Consider the following 23,652-nt stretch of genomic DNA (forward strand, 5'->3'; position numbering starts at 1 on the left):
CTCTTGCCCTGACAGGCTTCAGACTGTCCAGAAACTTGTCAGAGCAAAATGGTTTTCAAGACGGGCTGCAAAGGCTATTGCAAGATGCAGGCGCCACTCTTCTAGCTGTGTCTACCAGGCTAAGTGGGCGATTTTCCAAAGCTGGTGTCTCAGACACAACGTCTCTTAATCTGAGTCATTTGTGACCCAAGTTGCGGATTTCCTCCTTTATCCAAGTAGATCTAGGAATCTCTTGTCCTCCACCATTAACCCTTAAGGAATGGGCTAATTATATATCATGCAACCTCCCAGACCAGGCAAACTTTAAGGTTGGCTAATTTAAGAAAAAAACATATCAATGGAAAGCAGATGATATGCAAATGTACTTGGTGTAAGAAAAAAAAATCCTAAAAAATTTTCCCAACCTTTCATGAGAAGTTGAAAGTGACTATTTACAACCCTGTGTGGGGCCGCTTTTACAAAACACTCATAAATTTTACCGTTAAACGTGTTTTTTCTAATAATTTATTTTATTTTGTAAAATTATAATAACAGCTCAAATGATATTATAACAGATAAGAACTAAAATCAGTAACAGATTCTGAGTATATTTGTAAAATATTTAAGTAAATTTACTGAGATGGGGAGATGCGGTAACTGTTTTGGAGGTATATATGTTTTTTCTAGTATTTCTTTACACTTTTCTTTGCAAAATTACAGTTTTAACTGACATCACATCAAAAGGATAAGAACTAAAACCAACAGTAATCCTTGGGCATATTTATAAGCAAATAAAGAAAATATGTCATGGGAGAGAGGGGAGCAAGACATCCCCCATCAAGTCAAGAACAGCTTTTGGTGGAGGCATTTGTTTTTCAAAGAAGTCTCCATGATTACAATGTGGTCATCAGAAGTGCATCCTAGCTTTTGTTAGAGACATTTCATACAAAGAACTCTCCAAGTTTATAATGTGGTCATCAGAGGTGGATCCCTAGCTTTTATTGGGGGCATTTCTTTCAAAGAAATCTCAAAGTTTACAATGTGTTCATCAGAGGTGCATTCCAGCTTTTGTTGGAGGCATTTGTTTCAAAGAAATCTCCAAGTTTACAATGTGGTCATCAGAGGTGAATCTCTAGCTTTTATTGAAGGCATCTCTTTCAAAGACGTCTCTAAGTTTGCAATGTGTTCATCAGAGGTGAATCCCAGCTTTTGTTGGAGGCATTTGTTTCAAAGAAGTCTCCATGATTACCATGATTACAATGTGGTCATCAGAGGTGCATACGTAGCTTTTGTTGGAGGCATTTCTTTCAAAGAAGTTCCCAAGTTTACTATTTGGTCTTTATAGGTGCATACACATCTTTTGTTGGAGGCATTTCTTTCAAAGAAATCTTAAAGTTTACAATATGGGCATCAGAGGTGCATCCCCAACTTTTGTTGGAGGCATTTCTTTCAAGGAAGTTTCCAGGTTTACTATTTGATCTTTATAGGTGCATACACATCTTTTGTTGGAGGCATTTCTTTCAAAGAAATATTCAAGTTTAACATGTGGTCATCACAGGTGGATCCATAGCTTTTGTTGGAGGCATTTCTTTCAAAGAACCCTCATAGTTTACAATGTGGTCATCAGAGGTGCATCCCCAACTTTTGTTGGAGGCATTTCTTTCAAAGAAAACTCCAAGTTTACAATGTGGTCATAAGAGGTGCATCCCCAGCTTTTGTTGGAGGCTTTTCTTTCAAAGAAGTCTCCAAGTTTACAATGTGGTCATCAGAGGTGCAACCCCAGCTTTTGTTGGAGGCATTTCTTTCAAAGAAGTCTCCAAGTTTACAATGTGGTCATCAGAGGTGCATCCCCAGCTTTTGTTGGAGGCATTTCTTTCAAAGAAGTCTCCAAGTTTACAATGTGGTCATCAGAGGTGCATCCCCAGCTTTTGTTGGAGCATTTCTTTCAAAGAAGTCTCCAAGTTTACAATGTGGTCATCAGAGTGCATCCCCAGCTTTTGTTGGAGGCATTTCTTTCAAAGAAGTCTCCAAGTTTACAATGTGGTCATCAGAGGTGCATCCCCAGCTTTTGTTGGAGGCATTTCTTTCAAAGAAGTCTCCAAGTTTGCAAATTGTTCATAAGAGGTGCATCCCAACTTTTGTTGGAGGCTTTTCTTTCAAAGAAGTCTCCAAGTTTACAATGTGGTCATCGGGGGTGGATCCTTAGCTTTTACTGGAGGCATTTCTTTCAAAGAAGTCTCCAATTTTACAATGTGTTCATCAGAGGTGCATCCCAGCTTTTGTTGGAGGCACTTCTTACAAAGAACTCTCTAAGTTTACAATGTGGTCATCAGAGGTGCATCCCCAACTTTTGTTGGAGGCATTTCTTCCAAAGAAGTCTCCAAGTTTACGATGTGGTCATCAGAGGTGCATCCCCAACTTTTGTTGGAGGTTTTCTTTCAAAGAAGTCTCCAAATTTACAATGTGGACATCAGAGGTGCATCTACAGCTTTTGTTGGAGGCATTTCTTTCAAAGGAGTTTCTAAGTTTACTATTTGGTCATTATAGGTGCATACACATCTTTTGTTGGAGGCATTTGTTTCAAAGAAATCTTCACGTTTACAATGTGGTCATCAGAGGTGCATCCCCAACTTTTATTGGAGGCATTTCTTCCAAAGAAGTTTCTAAGTTTACTATTTGGTCATTATAGGTGCATACACATCTTTTGTTCCCGTTGCTGAATAACCACTGGTTCCATGCAACGTAAAAACACCATACAAACAAACAAACATCTTTTGTTGGAGGCATTTGTTTCAAAGAAATCTTCAAGTTTAAAATGTGGTCATCAGAGGTGCATCCCCAGCTTTTGTTGGAGGCATTTCTTTCAAAGAAACCTCCAAGTTTACAATGTGTTTATCAGAGGTGCATCCCAGCTTTTGTTGGAGGCATTTGTTTCAAAGAAGTCTCCATGATTACAATGTGGTCATCAGAGGTGCATCCCCAACTTTTGTTGGAGGTACTTCTTAAAAGAACTCTCTAAGTTTACAATTTGGTCATCAGAGGTGCATCCCCAACTATTATTGGAGGCATTTCTTTCGAAGAAATTTTAAAGTTTACAATATGGGCATCAGAGGTGCATCCCCAACTTTTGTTGGAGGCATTTCTTTCAAAGAAATATTCAAGTTTACAATGTTGTCATCAGAGGTGGATCCCTAGCTTTTGTTGGAGGCATTTCTTTCAAAGAAGTCTCCAAGTTTACAATGTGGTCATAAAAGGTGCACCCCCAGCATTTGTTGAAGGCATTTCTTTCAAAGAAACCTCATAGTTTACAATGTGGTCATTAGAGGTTCATCCCCAGCTTTTGTTGGAGGCATTTCGTTCAAAGAAATCCCGAAGTTTACAATGTGGTCATAAAAGGTGCATCCCACGCTTTTGTTGGAGGCATTTCTTTCAAAGAAAACTCCAAGTTTACAATGTGGCCATTAAAGGTGCATCCCACACTTTTGTTGGAGGCATTTCTTTCAAAGAAAACTCCAAGTTTACAATGTGGTAATAAGAGGTGCATCCCCAGCTTTTGTTGGAGGCATTTCTTTCAAAGAAGTCTCCAAGTTTACAATGTGGTCATAAAAGGTGCACCCCCAGCTTTTGTTGGAGGCATTTCTTTCAAAGAAACCTCATAGTTTACAATGTGGTCATCAGAGGTTCATCCCCAGCTTTTGTTGGAGGCATTTCGTTCAAAGAAATCCCCAAGTTTACAATGTGGTCATAAAAGGTGCATCCCACGCTTTTGTTGGAGGCATTTCTTTCAAAGAAAACTCCAAGTTTACAATGCGGTAATAAGAAGTGCATCCCCAGCTTTTGTTGGAGGCTTTTCCTTCAAAGAAGTCTCCAAGTTTACAACGTGGTCATCAGAGGTGATCTCTAGCTTTTATTGGATGCATTTCTTTCAAAGATGTCTCCAAGTTTACAATGTGCTCATCAGAGGTTCATCCCAGCTTTTGTTGGAGGCATTTGTTTCAAAGAAGTCTCCATGATTGCAATGTGGTCAGCAGAGGTACATCCCCAACTTTTGTTGGAGGCTTTTCTTTCAAAGATGTCTCCAAGTTTACAATGTGGTCATCAGAGGTGCATCCCAGCTTTTTGTTGGAGGCATTTGTTTCAAAGTCTCCATGATTACAATGTGGTCGTCAGAGTGCATCCCCAACTTTTGTTGGAGACATTTCTTTCAAAGAAGTCTCCAGGTTTACAATGTGGTCATCGGGGGTGCATCTCAGCTTTTGTTGGAGGCATTTGTTTCAAAGAAGTCTCCATGATTGCAATGTGGTCATCAGAGGTACATCCCCAACTTTTGTTGGAGGCTTTTCTTTCAAAGAAGTCTCCAAGTTTACAATGTGGTCATCAGAGGTGCATCCCAGCTTTTGTTGGAGGCATTTGTTTCAAAGAAGTCTCCATGATTACAATGTGGTCGTCAGAGGTGCATCCCCAACTTTTGTTGGATACATTTCTTTCAAAGAAGTCTCCCAGTTTACAATGTGTTCATCAGAGGTGCATCTCAGCTTTTGTCTCTTGGCTAGCATGTTGTTGGCCCAGTGTTCGACTCTCCGACCGGCCAGTGAAGAATTAGAGGAATTTATTTCTGGTGATAGAAATTCATTTCTCGTCATAATGTGGTTCGGAATCCACAATAAGCTGTAGGTCCCGTTGCTACGTAACCAGTTGGTTCTTAGCCACGTAAAATAAGTCTAATCCTTTGGGCCAGCCCTAGGGGAGCTGTTAATCAGCTCAGTGGTCTGGTAAAACTAAGGTATACTTAACTCAGCTTTTGTTGGAGGCATTTGTTTCAAAGAAATCTCCAAGTTTACAATGTTGTCATCAGAGGTGAATCTCTAGCTTTTATTGGAGGCATCTTTTTCAAAGATGTCTCCAAGTTTGCAATGTGTTCATCAGAAGTGCATCCCAGCTTTTGTTGGAGGCATTTCTTTCTAAGAAACCTCTTAGTGTATAATGTGGTAATCAGAGGTGCAGCCCAGGCCTTTGTTGGAGGCAATTCTTTCAAAGAAAACTCCAAGTTTACAGTGTGGTCGTAAGAGGTGCAGCCCCATCTTTTGTTGGAGGCTTTTCTTTCAAAGAAGTCTCCAAGTTTACAACGTGGTCATCAGGTTTGCATCCCCATCTTTTATTGGAGGCATTTCTTTCAAAGAATTCTCCAAGTTTACAATGTGGTCATCAGAGGTGTATCCCCAACTTTTGTTGGAGGCATTTCTTTCAAAGGAGTCTCCAAATTTACACTGCGGCCATTAGAGGTGCATCCCCAACTCTTGTTGGAGACATTTCTTTCAAAGAATTCTCCAAGTTTACAATGTTTACAATGTCGTCATCAGAGGTGCATCCCCAACTTTTGTTGGAGGCTTTTCTTTCAAAGAAGTCTCCAAGTTTACAATGCGGTCATCAGACGTGGATCCCTAGCTTTTATTGGAGGCTTTTCTTTTAAAGAATTCTCCAAGTTTACAATGTGGACAACAGAGGTGCATCCCCAACTTTTGTTGGAGGCTTTTCTTTCAAAGAACTCTCCAAGTTTACAATGTGGTCATCAGAGGTGCATCCCCAACTTTTGTTGGAGGCTTTTCTTTCAAAGAATTCTCCAAGTTTACAATGTGGTCATCAGAGGTGCATCCCCAACTTTTGTTGGAGGCTTTTCTTTCAAAGAATTCTCCAAGTTTACAATGTGGTCATCAGAGGTGCATCCCAAACTTTTGTTGGAGGCATTTCTTTCAAAGAATTCTCCAAGTTTACAATGTGGTCATCAGAGGTGCATCCCCAGCTTTTGTTGGAGGCTTTTCTTTCAAAGAAATCTCCAAGTTTACAATGTGGTCATCAGAGGTGCATCCCCAGATTTTGTTGGAGGCTTTTCTTTCAAAGAATTCTCCAAGTTTACAATGTGGTCATCAGAGGTGCATCCCCAGCTTTTGTTGGAGGCTTTTATTTCAAAGAATTCTCCAAGTTTACAATGTGGTCATCAGAGGTGCATCCCCAGATTTTGTTGGAGGCTTTTCTTTCAAAGAATTCTCCAAGTTTACAATGTGGTCATCAGAGGTGCATCCCCAGATTTTGTTGGAGGCTTTTCTTTCAAAGAATTCTCCAAGTTTACAATGTGGTCATCAGAGGTGCATCCCCAGATTTTGTTGGAGGCTTTTCTTTCAAAGAATTCTCCAAGTTTACAATGTGGTCATCAGAGGTGCATCCCCAGATTTTGTTGGAGGCTTTTCTTTCAAAGAATTCTCCAAGTTGACAATGTGGTCATCAGAGGTGCATCCCCAGATTTTGTTGGAGGCTTTTCTTTCAAAGAATTCTCCAAGTTTACAATGTGGTCATCAGAGGTGCATCCCCAGATTTTGTTGGAGGCTTTTCTTTCAAAGAATTCTCCAAGTTTACAATATGGTCATCAGAGATGCATCCCCAGCTTTTGTTGGAGGCTTTTCTTTCAAAGAATTCTCCAAGTTTACAATGTGGTCATCAGAGGTGCATCCCCAGATTTTGTTGGAGGCTTTTCTTTCAAAGAATTCTCCAAGTTTACAATGTGGTCATCAGAGGTGCATCCCCAGATTTTGTTGGAGGCTTTTCTTTCAAAGAATTCTCCAAGTTTACAATATGGTCATCAGAGGTGCATCCCCAGATTTTGTTGGAGGCTTTTCTTTCAAAGAATTCTCCAAGTTTACAATGTGGTCATCAGAGGTGCATCCCCAGATTTTGTTGGAGGCTTTTCTTTCAAAGAATTCTCCAAGTTTACAATGTGGTCATCAGAGGTGCATCCCCAGCTTTTGTTGGAGGCTTTTCTTTCAAAGAATTCTCCAAGTTTACAATGTGGTCATCAGAGGTGCATCCCCAGATTTTGTTGGAGGCTTTTCTTTCAAAGAATTCTCCAAGTTTACAATGTGGTCATCAGAGGTGCATCCCCAGCTTTTGTTGGAGGCTTTTCTTTCAAAAATCCAAGAATTCTCCAAGTTTACAATGTGGTCATCAGAGGTGCATCCCCAGATTTTGTTGGAGGCTTTTCTTTCAAAGAATTCTCCAAGTTTACAATGTGGTCATCAGAGGTGCATCCCCAGATTTTGTTGGAGGCTTTTCTTTCAAAGAATTCTCCAAGTTTACAATGTGGTCATCAGAGGTGCATCCCCAGCATTTGTTGGAGGCTTTTCTTTCAAAGAATTCTCCAAGTTTACAATATGGTCATCAGAGGTGCATCCCCAGCATTTGTTGGAGGCTTTTATTTCAAAGAAATCTCCATGTTTGCTATGTGGTCATCAGAGATGCATCCCCAGCTTTTGTTGGAGGCTTTTCTTTCAAAGAATTCTCCAAGTTTACAATGTGGTCATCAGAGGTGCATCCCCAGATTTTGTTGGAGGCTTTTCTTTCAAAGAAATCTCCATGTTTACAATGTGGTCATCAGAGGTGCATCCCCAGCTTTTGTTGGAGGCATTTCTTTCAAAGAATTCTCCAAGTTTACAATGTGGTCATCAGAGGTGCATCCCCAGATTTTGTTGGAGGCATTTGTTTCAAAGAAATCTCCAAGTTTACATTGTGGACATCAGAGGTGCATACCCAGCTTTTGTTGGAGGCATTTCTTTCAAAGAAGTCTTCAAGTTTACAATGTGGTCATCAGAGGTGCATAACCAGCTTTTGTTGGAGGCATTTCTTTCAAAGAAGTCTCCAGGTTTACAATGTGGTCATCAGAGGTGCATAACCAGCTTTTGTTGGAGGCATTTCTTTCAAAGAAGTCTCCAAGTTTACAATGTGGTCATCAGAGGTTTCATACCCAGCTTTTGTTGGAGGCATTTCTTTCAAAGAAGCCTCAAAGTTTACAATGTGGTCATCAGAGGTGCAGTCCCATCTTTGTTGGAGGCATATCTTTCAATGAAGTCTCCAACTTTACTATGTGTTCAACAGTGGTGCATCCCCATTTCTTGTTGGAGGCATTTCTTTCAAAGAAAGCTCCAAGTTTACACTGTGGTCGTAAGAGGTGCATCCACAGCTTTTGTTGGAGGCATTTCTTTGAAAGAAGTTCCAAGTTTACCATGTGGTCATCAGAGGTGCATCCTAGCTTTTATTGGAGGCATTTCTTTGAAAGAAGTTTGCAAGCTTGCAATTTGCTCATCAGAGGTGCATCCCAAGTTTCGTTTTAGGCATTTCTTTCAAAGAAGTCTCAAAGTTTACAATGCGGTCCTCAGAGGCTCACCCCCATGCTTATGTTTTTGGCATTTCTTTCAAAGAAGTCTTCAAGTTTACTATTTGATCATCAGAGGTGCATCCCACCTTTTGTTAAAGGCATTTATTTCAAAGAAGTCTCTAAGTTTACTATTTTGTCATAAGAGGCGCATCAAGCTTTTGTTGGAGGCATTTCTTTCGAAGAATCCTCCCAGTTTACAAGGTGGTCATCAGAGGCTGTGTTTCTCAAACACTGTTTCCATGAAAGCAAACAAGTTTAACAACACAGTTTATATATTCTTTGGTATTGGCGCCATAGGCACCTAGTTGCAAAGCAAAGAGCCCTCTTTATGCCATGGTATTTCTGTGACATGCTGTGATGGGGACATAATGATTCTATATCCCTGTCTGGCATAATTAGGTAACCACTTTAGAAACATATAATAACTCACATATTGTTTCTTGTCTTTTTGTATCCTTTTTTAAACCCTAATGGGTATCCTAAATAAAAGAATGTAGGTAAAATCTTATGTGACTTTACCATGGACCATTTTTTTATCTGGGTCTTTAGGATCACTTAATCCATTATGTTGCCTGTCAAATTCTTTTGTAGGCTCCTTTGAGGATGAACAGTGTAAAAGGAACTTTTGATGCAGGAAAAACTTCTTTTTGGTGGCTGCTGTGAGTCATCAAATGCCTCGGCTTTCCCTGCCAAAAAAAGGCATGTGAATTTGTTGCAGGATTTACTTTCACAGACCTGGTGAGTAATGGGCATTTTGTTGATTCATACTCCATTGCCACATCTGCGTGAGAAGGATGCAAGGAAAACCAGGTAATAGCTGTAGGCAAGAAAAAGCCCTCTTTACCTTAGTCCCTTTATACTTGATTACTACTCTGGCCAAGACCAACTCTGAGAGAATTCTTTGATACTGGATGGTCTGTCATATAAAGCTGTGGTAGGACCATAAGAGTGATTCCCCTGAGGATTTACAGGGGCTACCAAAAATAGGTTTTTCCATTGTCAAACTTTTTTCTCTAAATCCTTTATGTTGAAAAGGTTTGCCAGTGGTTAACCAGTGCCATCTGTAAGCTTGTTTTTGCATATAATGATAGCCTTAGAAGGTTGTTTTTGCACATAATGGTAGCCATAGGAGGAAGCTATGTTTAAATAAAATGAAACCCACTATAAATGAAAAACTTGTTCCTAGAGTATAGATCAGGCCTTGCAAAAATTACTGTCTTGTGTCAGGGAAACAAGAAGAGATGTCAAAAACAGCTTAGGGGAGCATAGAATAGATTACTGAAAATGTTGTAAGGAGTGAGGAGTGTTATTGCAGTATATTGTTGGTTGGTAAATCATCAAATGGATTTTTAAAATACAAGGTACCAAAAGAAAAGCAAAAGTAAGGAAAAGAAAATTTAGAGACTAGTGGAAGGTGCTTTGTTGGATAGCATCCCCACCATCTTTGGAAGTAATTTTTCAAATTTGCAGTCTAAGCAAAACATGTCAGTAAAGAAACAGGGCTTTAGCACCATTGTCTTAGAGTACAATAAAAAATTCTCAACAATTTTTTCTAAATACAGTATTGAAAACTTATTCAGGCTCACTAATGTTGCACGCATACATCACTTCTCCATCCTGTGCAAACAGACTGTGTGTGTGTGACCCAGGGTCATTAGTCAGTACATTTGTGGAAAGGCAGAGGAAGTTTTGCATCAGTGTAAGAGGAAGCAGATAATTCTAGAACACAGTTCAGGTTAGCCTTTGAGAATGGTATCAGTGTATCTTGAAACTTTACAGAAATGTACTATTGCATAAAGCAATTATACAGGATCAGTACTGTGATAATGATAATGGATATTGTGATGCAGATCACCCCCATTATTTGGAGTCTTGTTAGGGCCACAGAAGTAGTTTCAACAGTTCAAATTGCTGAATTGAAATTGTGATGCTATGCTAGTTTTAATGAAAAATGTGGAGATGAATGTAAGAGAAGAAAGTGGTAAAAGGTAAGTGGAATTAGAACTAGAAATACTTTCAAGCTGATACAGTTACCCCAGAGAAGCGAACACAGAAACAAATGCTAATGAGTCAGAAAAGTGAGAATGTGCTTCCAGAAAAAAATGTAAGTTCTGAATAATGGGACCAGTAATGACTGATGTGGCATACAAGGTCACCTTTAATCTAGTAGTGGTAAGGAATTGATGGTTGGTGTACAAGGATGAACAAATAAATATTTACTGGGATATTTAAGGTGTGTCTGGGATATGACAGTAATAGCAAGTAGCTTCTAATTTACTGGATTATATTTTGCAATAAGAACTCCATATTTTATTATTAACAATTATTTTTCATAACTTTTCTTTCTCATTAAAGGTCATCATTTATATTTAAATCCCTCATGGGATACATGGTGCATTCACTTCAACTGGAATTTGGATACTTTAGTTTGCTTGGTGCTCATTTTATTGTCTTGTGGCTGCTTGTTTAGCATTACGCACATTTTCGTGCTGGTTTTTGTGTCCAGTACATTGTTGCATTCATTATGAATGAATATTTTTCCGAAATGTGGTATCACTTACCCTTGTTGCTGAAGTAGTGGTACAAAACAACAGTGTTGCCCTTGTGAAGCAAAGGTTGTGGGCTCAGATTCACCAATGATGGGGAAAATGTGTTCTGTTAAATTTGTACTGAACAGTCTTGTAAAAAGATACTTGTGGTAAAAAATTCATACATACATACAGGGGTCTTTCAAACCCTTTTCCTCAGGTTAGTAACTATTGTGGCCAAAAATATCCTCAGACATAATTGACCACCACCCATTTGGCATTTAGAAAGCTATATTCGAGAATATTTTTTGTAAGCTTTTTTTCACTTTTTATACAAATATATGGCAACTAACCTGTTTATGGATTTATAGGACTATGGAATAAGTACCAAAAGAAGTCAACAGTTTTCAAAGACAAGTTTACACCATCTGGGAGACCTCAGAAAATTTGCTATTCAGGGAGATGATGCAACATGGGAGGCTGCTATACAAAATTCGTCAGAATTTGTCACCATTAAAAAGTGAGTACAGTAGAACTATGATCAAAAGTAATTGTACTGTTCAAACTGTTTTACCCTTTGTTTGCAGGTAAATTTCTTGTGGAACTGCACCTTTATCAAGGCAGTTGTGATTTTGGTGTGGTTGTCTGTCTCTGTTCCTGACAGGAGGATTATATTAAACCTGATAAATAGGTTTTTACAAATGTTTGTTCGAACAATTGATTATATTTTGGCATAGACCTGAGTCTATGTAGCTCCATGATTTTTTTATTGCTTTTTTTTTTTATTATTGTCATTGATATGTATTTAGCCCAGCCACTAGCGGGCAGGCCAGCCCAACTCAGTGATGGTCTCAAGCCCAGATAAATAGGGAGAGGTGGAGTCAGGAAGGGCATCCATTAGTAAAACATCTGCCAGAAACCAATGATAAAATGAGCTGTTCACGACAAGAAACAGCTGGAAGAGGCTCTTAAAAAACAGCAATTCCAACCTAGAATGAAGATGAGAAGAAAGCTGTCACTGATATCTATTGAAGGGAACAATAGCTTCCTATGGTTAAAATTAAATGAAGCAGAGTATTTGGTGGGTGGTAGTGGTAATTGTGCCCTTGTACTCTTGAAAGATAATGTAAATGATGCAGATTACAGGGGCAGCTATGCTAATTGACCTGGTCTACCTCTGTGATTATCTTTATGATTCAGTGGGCTTGGTTAAATACCTTAGATAGTCCTATATTTGTCATCAGATTTTGACATATTTCAGTGCAGGTGTATTTATGGTACTTCATTATAAGCTTCCTTATAGTGGATTTAACTGCATTCTTCCATTTAAAAAAAAAATTATTTTGATTGATTTAATAGTTTGATTATAATTTATAAAAACTTTTTTTTTGATAAATGGTAATATTTTAATATTTCAAGTTATTGATACACCGTAAGATTCTTGATGTGAACTATAAAAAAAAGTACATTTGTTCATGACACTTACCTGACAGATATATATATAGCTGTATTCTCCGAAAGGGACCGACAGAAATTCAAAAACTTACGGCACACGCAGATGGGCCAGGTGGTTAGTACCCATTCCCGCCGCTGGGAGACGGGTATCAGGAACCATTCCCATTTTCTATTCAGATTTTCTCTGTCACCGGTATTGTCAACACCTGTTGTCAATACCTCCGCCATTGATTTCGTAAACTTTTCCACTGAGTATTCTGATTGTCTTTTGGTTTTTGACTTTGGCTTTGTGGATAGGCATACGCTTCTTTGGACTGATTTGATTTTGTTTTTGGCTATTTCTTGAACAAGATGTCTGGTTCTAGTTCTGCTAGTTTCAGGGTGTGTGTTGTGAAGGAGTGTAAGGTGAGGTTACCGAAAGCTTCAGTGACCCTCACACAGTATGCATGAGATGTAGAGGGCATGTCTGTATGTTGGATGATCGCTGCAAGGAGTGTGAATCGTTGCCTGATTCTGATTGGAAGGCTTACGATTCTTACGTTCGCAAGCTAGAGCGTGATCGTGTAAGGAGGTCTTCCTCCAGGAGTGTGTCTGTAGGTGGGAGTCAGGTATTAATTTATCTCCTGTTAATCCTACTAATGCTGCTCCTTTCCCTGTAGAGTCGCCTTGAACCCAGTGATTGCGTCTGCGGAAGGTAATGCCCTTTGCAGATTTTAAACTCCATTCGTACTTTGGAGTCTAAGGTGTTGGCGATCAAAGTGCAGTGAAGTGTAGTGATCCCCCCAGTGTTGTGGGGGGGGCGTCAGGACGGCCCTATAATGCCTCTAGGCCTGGACCTCTGCCGAACTCCCAGGACTTAGGGAATGGGCATGTCGAAAGCCGCAAGAGGGTTACGGGGACCCCCCACCGATCTGGCGTCCCTTCGGCAGGCCTTGTTGACGTCTCCCAGGCTGCCAAGGATCGTGCTCGCGCACGGATCCTTAAGATTGCTTCTCGTCCTCCGGCGCCCTCCCACTTAATGGCGTTCTCGGTTGGACTCGTCCGTTCAAGAGGAGCCGCGTTGAAGAGGACGCTTCTTCTCCTCTTTCTCATGCTTTGGAATCTTCTCCCGACTGGCTGCGAGATTTGCCGCCGCAGAAGAGGACCAGGACTTCTTCGGAGGAGGACGTTGCTGAACGTCCCAGCCGCACCAAGAAGAGAGCTCCTGTCGCCCTTGGTAGAAGGAGGAGGACGTCTCCTTCCCCCTCTTCTTCTCATAAGAGCAGCCCTTCTCCTGAGAGGGCTTCCTCTCCTTCGAAGCGTCTTATCCAGGATATGCAGCGGCAGTTAGCTTCCCTTCTTGCTGCTAAGGAGAAGGAGCCTCGTAGGCGCCGGTGGGATTTGTCGCTGCCAGTTAAGAGATCTAAGAGGTCTCCCTCTCCTTCTCTTCGTTCATCTCTCTCCCCTGCGGTTTCGTAGTCGCCCTTATCGTTCTTGAGGATCATCAGCTCTCCTTGCCCCGTCGTGACGCGCTGGTTGATCAGGGCGCTCCTCTTGCAGGCTCGGCTTGCCGCTAGTAAGAGTTCGCGCCAAGACGCTCTTCTTGACTCTCCTCCCTGCTTCTCGCTCTCGTTTTGGCGTTCGCAGGGGCGCTCCCAGGACGCTTCTCTTTATTCCCGATCTCTGCACGGCGCTCTTCAGGACTCTCATCAAGAAGCTCTGCGGTCGCTCGTCAGGACTCTCGTCAGGGCGCCGGCAGCTTGTGAGACAGGGCGCTCTTCAGGACGCACGGCTGCTTGTGAAGCAGGGCGGCTTGTCAGGGCGCTCGTCAGGGCGCTCGTCAGGGCCGCCGGCAGGACGCTTCTGTCGAGTTGTTCCGGATTTTTCTGCTGCTTCTTCCCACGAGAAGAGGTCTCTGGGCCGGTGGACCCAAGGTCTTAGTCTCCCTCTGGCCCCGAAGACTCTCCTGTCGCTCCTATCGAAGAGGCTGGTTTGTCTCAGGAGTCGGACTCTGCAGAACAGGAGCAGCCCCCTCTGTCGTCTTTCTCCGACTACCGGGTTTTGGCTAGCATGCTGAAAGAACTTTTTCCAGATAAATTTCAGCCTACTGCTCCTCTTTCCCCTCCTTCGCAGTTAGCTTCCTCTTGAGGAAATCGCCTGGTTCCTACAAATGAAGACTTCTCTGGCTACTAGAAAAGCTCTCAAGAGAGTCAACTCTTGGATGGAAGATAGGAAGTCTCAAGGAAAATCTTCCTTCGCTCTACCCCGTCTAGATTGTGTGGAAAGCTGGAATGTGGTATGAGACAGGAGAGGAAATTGGCTCAAGAGTTCCTTCTTCCTCTCAAGGCGACTTTGCGAGCCTCGTTGATGCTTCAAGGAGGTCTCTTCTTTCTTCGCGAAAGTGTCCTGGACTCTTTCTGAGACCGACCACCATCTGAAAGGCCTTTTTCAAGTCTATGGAGGTTTTTAACTTTCTGGACTGGTGCTTGGGGGGCCTTGGACTTAAGGACTCGTAGTCCAGATTCTATTTCTCTGGGGAGCTGTCCAGTGTACTGTCTTGCATGGACAAGGCCGTCAGGGATGGCGCAGATGAACTGGCTTCATTTTGGTACAACCCTCCTAAAGAAGAGGGCTTTGTACTGCAATTTTGCTGCCAAGTCAGTTTCTCCTGTTCAGAGGGCTGAGTTACTTTTGCCCCTCTGTCAGCCATCTCTTCCCCAGCCGCTTGTCAAGGATCTCGCCTCCAGCCTTAAGGAGAAGGCTACTCAGGATCTCCTTGCTCAGTCTTCTAGACGTCCTAGTGTCCCTTCCCACGTCATCCCAAAGGACTTCCCTCGAAGAGACAGAAGCCCTTTCGTGGGAGATCTTCCTCCTCTAGACCCTTTTCGCGAGGAAGAGGTCTCTCAGAGGTGGAGCCCCTTCTTCCCAAAGGGGCAAGAAGTGACTTTCTCCACCTCCAGACACCAGTAGGAGCCAGGCTTCTCCTGTTTTCGGAAGCCTGGAAAGTAAGAGGGCGGATTCCTGGTCCTCAGTGTAATCAAGAAAGGTTACAGGATCCCGTTCCTCAAAAACCCCCTGTCCTCAACTCCCAGAGATCTGTCGCCATCTTACCGTCCGAGAAGCAACAGATCCTTTTAGATCTGCTGGAAGAAATGATCGAGAAGAGGGCCATAGAGCGAGTCCTGGATCTGGAGTCTCCAGGTTTTTACAATCGTCTCTTCTAGTTCCAAAACAGTCAGGGGGTGGAGACCAGTCCTGGGCGTCAGCAGACTGAACAATTTTGTCGTCAAAGAAAAGTTCAAAATGGAAACGCCCCAGTCTGTTATCAATGCGCTGCGACCAGGCGATTGGATGGTCTCTCTCAACCTCCAGGACGCTTATTTTCATGTCCCCATTCATCCTCAGTCGAGAAAGTATTTGAGATTTGTCCTGGGGGGAAGAGTGTACCAGTTCAGAGCTCTCTGTTTCGGACTGAGTACAGCTCCTATGCTGTTCACAGTCCTGATGAGGAACGTTGCCGGTGGCTTCATCTTGCCGGTATAAGGATCTCGCTCTATCTGGGCCGACTGGCTCATCCGAGCCACATCGGAACAAAGGTGTCTGGAGGACTTACATTCAACTTTGAAGCTGACAAAGTCCCTGGGACTTCTTGTGAATTTAGAGAAGTCGCATCTGATCCCCTCTCAGTCCATTCTTTATCTGGGGATTCAGATGGATTCAGCGGTTTTTCGAGCCTTTCCATCCCAGGAACGTCAGCAGCACTGCTTCGTAAAAGTTTCGGCCTTCCTGGGGAAAGAAACATGCTCGGTGAGGGAATGGATGAGTCTGCTGGGGACCATTTCATCACTGGAGAAGTTTGTTTCCCTGGGGAGGTTGCATCTCAGACCCCTACAGTTCTTTCTTGCGGACAACTGGAAGAACAAGGAGGATTTGGAGGAGTCTCTCAGGATCTCTCTCTGTCAAGGACCATCTTCGGTGGTGGCTCGATCCCTTAAAAGTTGGCAGAAGGGGTCTCTCTCTCTTCAGAACCCCCGACCTAGTGTTGTTTTCCGACTCGTCCATGTCGGGATGGGGAGCAACACTAGGGGGGGAGGAAGTGTCAGGCACCTGGAAAGGGGAACAGGTGTCCTGGCACACAAATCTAAAAGAACTGAAAGCGATCTTCTTGGCTCTTCAGTTCTTCGAAGATCAAGTTACAGGCCGGGTAATTCAAGTCAACTCAGACAACACCACGGCCCTGGCGTACCTCAAGAAACAGGGAGGTACTCATTCTCGGTCCCTGTTCTTGATCGCCAAGGAGATCCTGCTGTGGGCACATTCTCGTCGGGTGACAATTCTCACTCGTTTTGTAGCAGGGGTCGAGAATGTGCGCGGACCTTCTCAGTCGGCAGCATCAGCTTCTGCCAACAGAATGGACTCTGAACGCCGAGGTGTGTCAGGAACTTTGGAAGCTTTGGGGACGTCCCCTGGTGGACATTTTTGCAACTTCAAGGACCACAAGGCTGCCCCTTTACTGCTCTCCCGTTCTCGACCTGGGAGCCCTAGTAATAGATGCCTTTCTCTGGGACTGGAAGGGTCTAGATCTGTATGCCTTTCCCCCATTCAAGATTCTGGGGGAAGTCGTCAGGAAGTTTGTAGCCTCAGAAGGGACGAGAATGACTTTAATCGCCCCCTTTTGGCCTTCAGTGGAGTGGTTCCCAGAGGTCATGTCTCTCGTGGTGGATTTTCCAAGAACGCTTCCTTTGAGAACAGATCTTCTCAAACAACCCCACTTCGAGAGGTACCACAAAACCTTCCCCGCTCTGAGTCTGACTGCATACAGACTATCGAGAAGTTGCTCAGAGCGAGAGGTTTTCTAAACCAGTGGCTAAGGCGATCGCTAACGCCAGGAGAGCCTCTTCCAGCGCAGTGTACCAGTCTAAGTGGGTCATTTTTAGGAAGTGGTGTAAACTTAAGGGAATTTCCTCTACCACAACCTCTCTGTCCCAGATAGCGGACTTCCTTTTTATTTGAGAAAGGATTTGAAGCTGGCAGTCCCTACCATCAAAGGCTATAGGAGTATGCTGTCAACGGTCTTTAGGCATAGAGGCCTTGACTTATCGGACAATAAAGACCTTCATGATCTTCTTAGGTCTTTTGAGACGTCTAAGGTAGCCTCCCTAAGTTACCTTAAGTGGAATTTAGATGTCGTTCTAAAATTCCTGATGTCCAAGAGATTTGAACCTTTACATTCTGCTTCCTTCAAAGATGTAACCAAGAAAGCTATTTTCCTAACTGCTCTGGCGACGCGAAGAGAGTTAGTGAACTTCAAGCGATCAGCAAGATTATAGGTTTCAGAGGCCCTGATGCTGTCTGTTCTCTGAGCCCTATGTTTCTTGCCAAGAATGAAAACCCGTCTTCCCCTTGGCCCAGGTCCTTCGAAATTAAGGGCTTGACGAACATCACTGGACAAGAACCTGAGAGAACCCTGTGTCCTGTCAGGGCTCTGAAATTTTATTTGCAGAGGACCCAGGATTGTAGAGGTCCTTCTAGCAATCTTTGGTGCTCGGTTAAGAGGCCTGATATACCTCTCTCGAAAAATGCCCTGGTGTCCTTTTTCTTTCTGAGCACCATCATAGACGCCCATTCCAGTGTGCTAGACAAGGATTTGAGAACTTTGAAGGTCAAGGCTCACGAAGTGAGAGCCATTGCTACCTCAGTGGCCTTCCAGAAAAACCAGTCTCTCAATGACATTCTGGGTGCCACTTTTTGGCGAAGCAATTCTGTCTTTGCTTCTCATTATCTCACAGAAGTGAAAACGTCCTATGAGAATTGCTGTGCGCTGGGGCCTTACGTTTCCGCAAATACGATCTTGGGAACAGAAAGCAACTCTCATCCTCTCCTTTAGTTTTGTTTTTGTGTGTTTTTTAAATACTTTATGTGTTGTTTTTTATGGTTGTTGGGTCTCCACCAGTGGTGGTCGCCCCAGACCTTAGTTTATGTTAATCTTTATTGACGTAACTAGGCTTGGTCAGGTGGTTGTTTAGTTTGTCGCTTACCCTCAAAGTAAGGTCATATGGTCTAGTCACATTGTGGTCTCGCCCCCGTTGACAGATCATCTAGATTTCACAAGCTTTATAGGTCTCTACCTCGCTGGAGTTCTCTAGTAAAGCAGAAGCAGACTTGGGTGACAGTAATCACGAAGTCAGCAATGCTAACAGGTAAGGAACCAAGGCGTCAATCGCCTACATAGGTTTGTTTCCTAAATCCTGTTCTGTCTCTTCCCACCTCCAATGGTGGGATTCAGCTATATATATCTGTCAGGTAAGTGTCATGAACAAAATGATATTTTTATGATAAAATAAAGTTTGTTCATACTTACCTGGCAGATATATATAATCATTGTACCTGCCCTCCTCCCCTCAGGAGACAGTAGTTCTAGTTTCTAGAAAATCTGAATAGAAAATGGGAATGGTTCCTGATACCCGCCTCCCAGCGGCGGGAATGGGTACTAACCACCTGGCCCATCTGCATGTGCCGTAAGTTTTTGAATTTCTGTCGGTCCCTTTCGGAGAATACAGCTATATATATATCTGCCAGGTAAGTATGAACAAACTTTATTTTATCATAAAAATATAATTTTTTTATATCATAAGGCAAGAACCGTTTCAGTGTGGATGCAGTTGGGAAGGAATGGTGAATTCAGTACTATGTACTGCAAATAAATGATGCCCCAATTTACAAAATGTAAAAGGAGGAGTAAGGAATTTTTAAGGCATATAGGATCCAAGTGTATATAATGCTGAAGAAATGGATGAGGCTTATATTATTGTGGGAGGCCAGACCTTGTAGAAGGCAAAACATTTTGTTATCTTGGTGACATACTAGATTTTGAGCTGGTATTGAAAAGATAGCAAGGAAAAAGAGGAGCAGCAACATGGATAGTTGGGAAAAGATTGTTGGACTACTGGCAGAGTAAGTGTGTATCAGTGTAGCAGTGATAGAGGTACTTACAGTGGAAATTGGGAGAATTATGTAAAGATGTAAACTTTCGAGATTTACTGCTGGAATGAATTGGTTAGATCATGTTTCATGTGAAAAAGTAACTGAGAAATAAGGTTCCCAGGGGATGGACAATAGACTTGGATAACAGATTGATATTTTGACATATGATTACAAGGTGGAAGGATAAATTAGAGAAGTAATTGGTGGGGAATTGGCATACAAGCAAGGGGGGGAAATTCAGATCATTGGAGAAGGGTAGAGATGAAAACATGGGTCAGATGGAAAGTATGGCAGAAAGAGAGAGAGAGAGAGAGGGAGAGAGAGAGACATTTCTTAACCCAGTAGAGATTTCTTAACCCAGTAGATGGTGATAAGAATGGTTTCATTTAAAATGAGCACTAAATCCAAGGGAGTTATCGTGTGAAGTCAGACTCCTGGTATTCTTTCCATCAAGTTTATCATAGTTACAAGGAACTGTTTTGCCAGGTCATTTAATCATAATTATGTCACAGTGTTAGTCCTCTAATATTCTGCAGTGCTATTCAGTACAGTAATCAGAAGAATCTTCTCACTCTAACGGTCATTTGTGAATAAGTTAAAATGACCTAGAGCTCTTGGATTTCATTTTGTTAAAGGATAATCTCATCCCTCCTGTATGTCCACGTGTGGGCTTTGAATATCCAGACTGCGTTCTTTTGTCGTACAGATTGAAGAGTGGTAGCTTAGTGCAATCATACCTGGAGCCCACCTCATTTTTGTATGTGCAGAGCTGTGAACAGCTAGGAAGAATTCTGTTCTGCAGAGTTACCATCTTCAAGTTTTCAAGTGCCTTTCTTTCATTATCTTTAATGTTCTATGGGTACACATTTTTTTCAGCTATGTCAGCATTAGTGCCACTGTACCTTTTAGAGTTTCAGGTATATCTGTGGTTTTCATGTCTGTAAATTAGGTTTAGTGCTGAAATAGGTAACAGTTTCGAGTTCATTGTAAGAAGAGCTTACTTTAGGCTTTTAGTATGTACATGATAATTTAGGTTTATTTTATTCCTTGTTGCATGCAAAAAGTGAGTGTAGATTTTCTTAACTTTTGTAACTTTTTCATCTTTTTATTCTAGACTTCTCATAAAAGCTAATGAGCTGCAGATGGTGACCTTTGCTGTGGTTTTTATTTGGTAGACATTTATTTTATTACGATTATTGTATTAATATTTTTTATATTGTTTGCTTCAGTTTCAAGGCTAAGGTTTTCATAATTATTTACTTTGTATTTGCCATGAATGTGTTAACCTCAGTTACTCCACTACTGCCTTTGTGTTGTGGGTGCAAGTGATGGTCTGCGTGTGATTATTGTATTATTGTATTATATATATTTCCTTGCCATCCCTCACTTTTCTTTAAGGTGCCTCAGAGAACTTGCACAGATCTGCCAGATAAGCACTGCTATTGCCCTTGTCAACCCTAGACAGGGATCTTTGTCTGATGCATACCATATTTTTGTGAAATAATTTTCAGATATTTACCATGCATCCTGGAGGCTGAAAGTTACATTTTTCATAAGCCTACCCTAACCCCAGAGGAAGGTTACCTTTGCTTAACAGTAATCAGAACTCTGAATGAAGTTTATGAAATATACTTGGTTAAAAGAGTAAGTACACAAAAATACCTTTAAAAAAAATATTTGTTGTCACAAAGATTCAATCCTGTTGTGGTAAATCTTACTATAGCAAGACTGTCCAAATTAAATATTCATGCCATTTTTGTGCAGTACTTTTACAGATGGTAATATACCAAATTTTTTCAGGTGGTGCTAATTAAGATTTTTTCTTGTGTTTTATTTTTGTATTGCATGGATTTTAATCTTTGTTCTTTTTTTATTTTTTTTCTGTTTGGGATGTAGCATTTATAAGGTGTTTTGGCAAGTGTAGCTGTAAAATAAATTGTTGTTCCTATTTATAATATTTCTCATTGTGGTGCATAGCTTTTCTTTTGACATTAAAAAATTTGTTGCATAAGCCTCCGTCCATTAAATCAAATCCTTGTGATCAAATACTGCCAAGAAAGTTTCTACAAAAAAAAAGTTAAGTATAGAAACACACGGATGGGCAGTTTATACTGTATACGTTACTTACTAACCTGTTCAAGTTTTAGAGTTTTCTGGTATGTCAACTTAAGCTTATTAAGTATTATCAGTCAACTTGAAAAAAAAAACATAAAACTAAGTATTTATAAAATAAATGAACTTATCAATATTGTGTAGCTGTCGAAGCCACGGCACTTCAGTGTATTGAGACAGTCAGGTATATAGCACACCAACTAGAAAAAAGCTGTGGTTAGTTGTCTTCCCAGCCAGACTCAAACCAGAATAAGGAAGGATCTGCAAAGGTTTCTTACCCAATCCAGGTTTTCCTAACGACATTTGCAATGAATTCTGAGCCATTTATAGTTCACTTTAGAGTAGATCCAATCCCCAGTCAGCGAATTAAGGAAAGGCAGAGTCTGGCTCTTGCATGCATGGAACAAACTTTGTGATTGTCTCCACCCTTGAAGTTAGGTAGTTAGGAAGGTATTCCATCCATGGTCCTGAAAGGGAACTCTGCAAAACAGGTCAAACTGGCTCCACGGTTCATGTTGGTAGAAATAAACAAGATGCCTCCTTGGCAGGTTGGTGAGCCACTACGAGGATCATTAGATGATAGGAAAACGGTTACCTGTTTTAGGGAGGCGTCGCATAAGTTTCCTGGAGCTAATCCTTTCTCTCAGAAAATTGAAGCAAGAGGTTAGGGTCCCTCTCAGCCCGTCTCGACCTAGTCATGATGTCTATCGTATGGGTGGCTCAGGCAAGGAAGTGGCACTTATCAGCAATCCACCTTGTTGAGGCAGAATGCAGCTTTGTCTGAATGGATGCTAGGGCAGACCCTCCTAGACTCCCCCTAGACTCAGGTTCTCTTTCACCTCATCTGTCTTCAAGCGTTTGAGCTTGCAATGAGTCAAGTTACCTTTCTTTCTTGACACCCCAGAGTTGAGAAAGGTTTATGTGGCCCAGTTGCCCGGTTTGTTCACTTCCTGTTATCACTCTACTGGTTGGGTTTACAGGAACAAGGGTTAATAATGTTCTCTCTCTCTATCCAGGACTATGTGGCCATGGTGACAAGGGAGCGCAACTACTCCCCTCACTGCAGCTCTTGAGGCTTGCACAGAGAGGGAGTCGAGTAACCTATTACCCGGTCTGCGGATTGAGCTGTGGGTAGCAACAGGCTAGTAATGTTCTCTCTGTTTATCTAGGGCCACAAGGCCGGGATAGCAGGTTAGTGCTGCAACTTTTCTCACTACTCGTATAACTCATCAGGCTTGCACAGAGATGTGGTTTAAAGACCCATTTGCATGCTTTGTTTGCATCCTGTTTGCCTGGCCTATGGGTGGGGTTTATTGGGTGGCAAGAGGGTTGTAGTGTTCTCTCTGTTGATCCAGGGCTAAATGCAGTAAGGGTTCGCACAAAGAGGAGTTAGTGCAATCCGGGTGTGTGGCTTGTTCGCTTTCAGTGTGCTTGGTCTTGAATTGGTTTTCTTGGGGCAGTTAACTAGTGGTTCTCTCTGCCTCTTTTACGGCGAATTTTGGTCTCATAAGAAAGGTTTGTGCAACCCATTAGCTTGCAGCGAGGGACTTGCACAACTTGTTCACCATCAGTGCACCTGATTTTCGAACTGGGTTGTCTGGTGGCAAAAGGTATTGGTGTGCCTTTTTCCCATACCTTCTCCCCTTCCTCTTCCAAAACTTCCAAGTGGAGGAAGACGCAGCTAAGCCTGGTTTTTCCCATGAGAAGCCTGGCTGGACTTCATGCATTTGGTCTTTTCTGTGGTAGACTGGAAGGGGCTTACACTAGTAGTGCCTCATGCACTGCTACTGTAGCACAGATGCAACTGTTATGAGGTTCCCCAGGACCCAGGAATACCGGTGCCACCCTGGCTAGCGGGGCTAGTCAGACTGGCCAAGGTGCTTTGCACTCTGTCAGCAAGGCCAAGTGTGAGCAAGGGTGCTCTTATTCCCTTTCCTTGCTCTTTCTCTAGGAAAGGTCATGGATCCCAGGATTTTGGCAGGGCTTGAGCAGCACCATCACCCTGGCCTAGTAAGAGGATGTTTGCTATCCATTCTTCCTCTTGTAGAAGCTTTGGCTTCTAGGAAGGCTGTGGCATGTTTGTGGACAGCCCTTGTCCTGTTCATGCGAGCGAGTTCACTTTCCACAACCTGTGAATGCATTGTCAACATCAGTTGATGACCACCCATGGCCTTGCTCACCTGGTGTAGGCTCAGTTTATATCAGACTGGTCAAGAGTGTTAGGGACCGTTTGCCTGCTTCTAAGGATATTTTCAAGATGCAAGGGTCGAATAGGCACCGGGCTAGGATACAGAACATTTGTGTTTTTTTTCTGAGCCTTTTAACGAAGGTATAAGTAACAGGATTGGTCTTAGAACTGAACAGGTCATATGCGCGAGCGGTGGAACAATCCCTTAAGAGTTCTGATGGGCC

General features: G+C 42.3%; 1 protein-coding gene across 1 annotated transcript in view; it reads left to right on the forward strand.

Annotated features, from left to right (window-relative positions):
* Positions 1 to 23,652, forward strand: part of LOC136848545 (RNA cytidine acetyltransferase-like) — a 427,260-nt gene that overhangs the window by 351,066 nt on the left and 52,542 nt on the right. The window contains exon 18 of the mRNA XM_067120821.1: positions 11,082 to 11,230. Coding sequence (XP_066976922.1) covers positions 11,082 to 11,230 — 149 coding nt within the window. The remainder of the gene's footprint in view (positions 1 to 11,081; positions 11,231 to 23,652) is intronic.

Source organism: Macrobrachium rosenbergii, chromosome 19 (assembly GCF_040412425.1).
Source record: "Macrobrachium rosenbergii isolate ZJJX-2024 chromosome 19, ASM4041242v1, whole genome shotgun sequence".
Taxonomy (NCBI): domain Eukaryota; kingdom Metazoa; phylum Arthropoda; class Malacostraca; order Decapoda; family Palaemonidae; genus Macrobrachium; species Macrobrachium rosenbergii.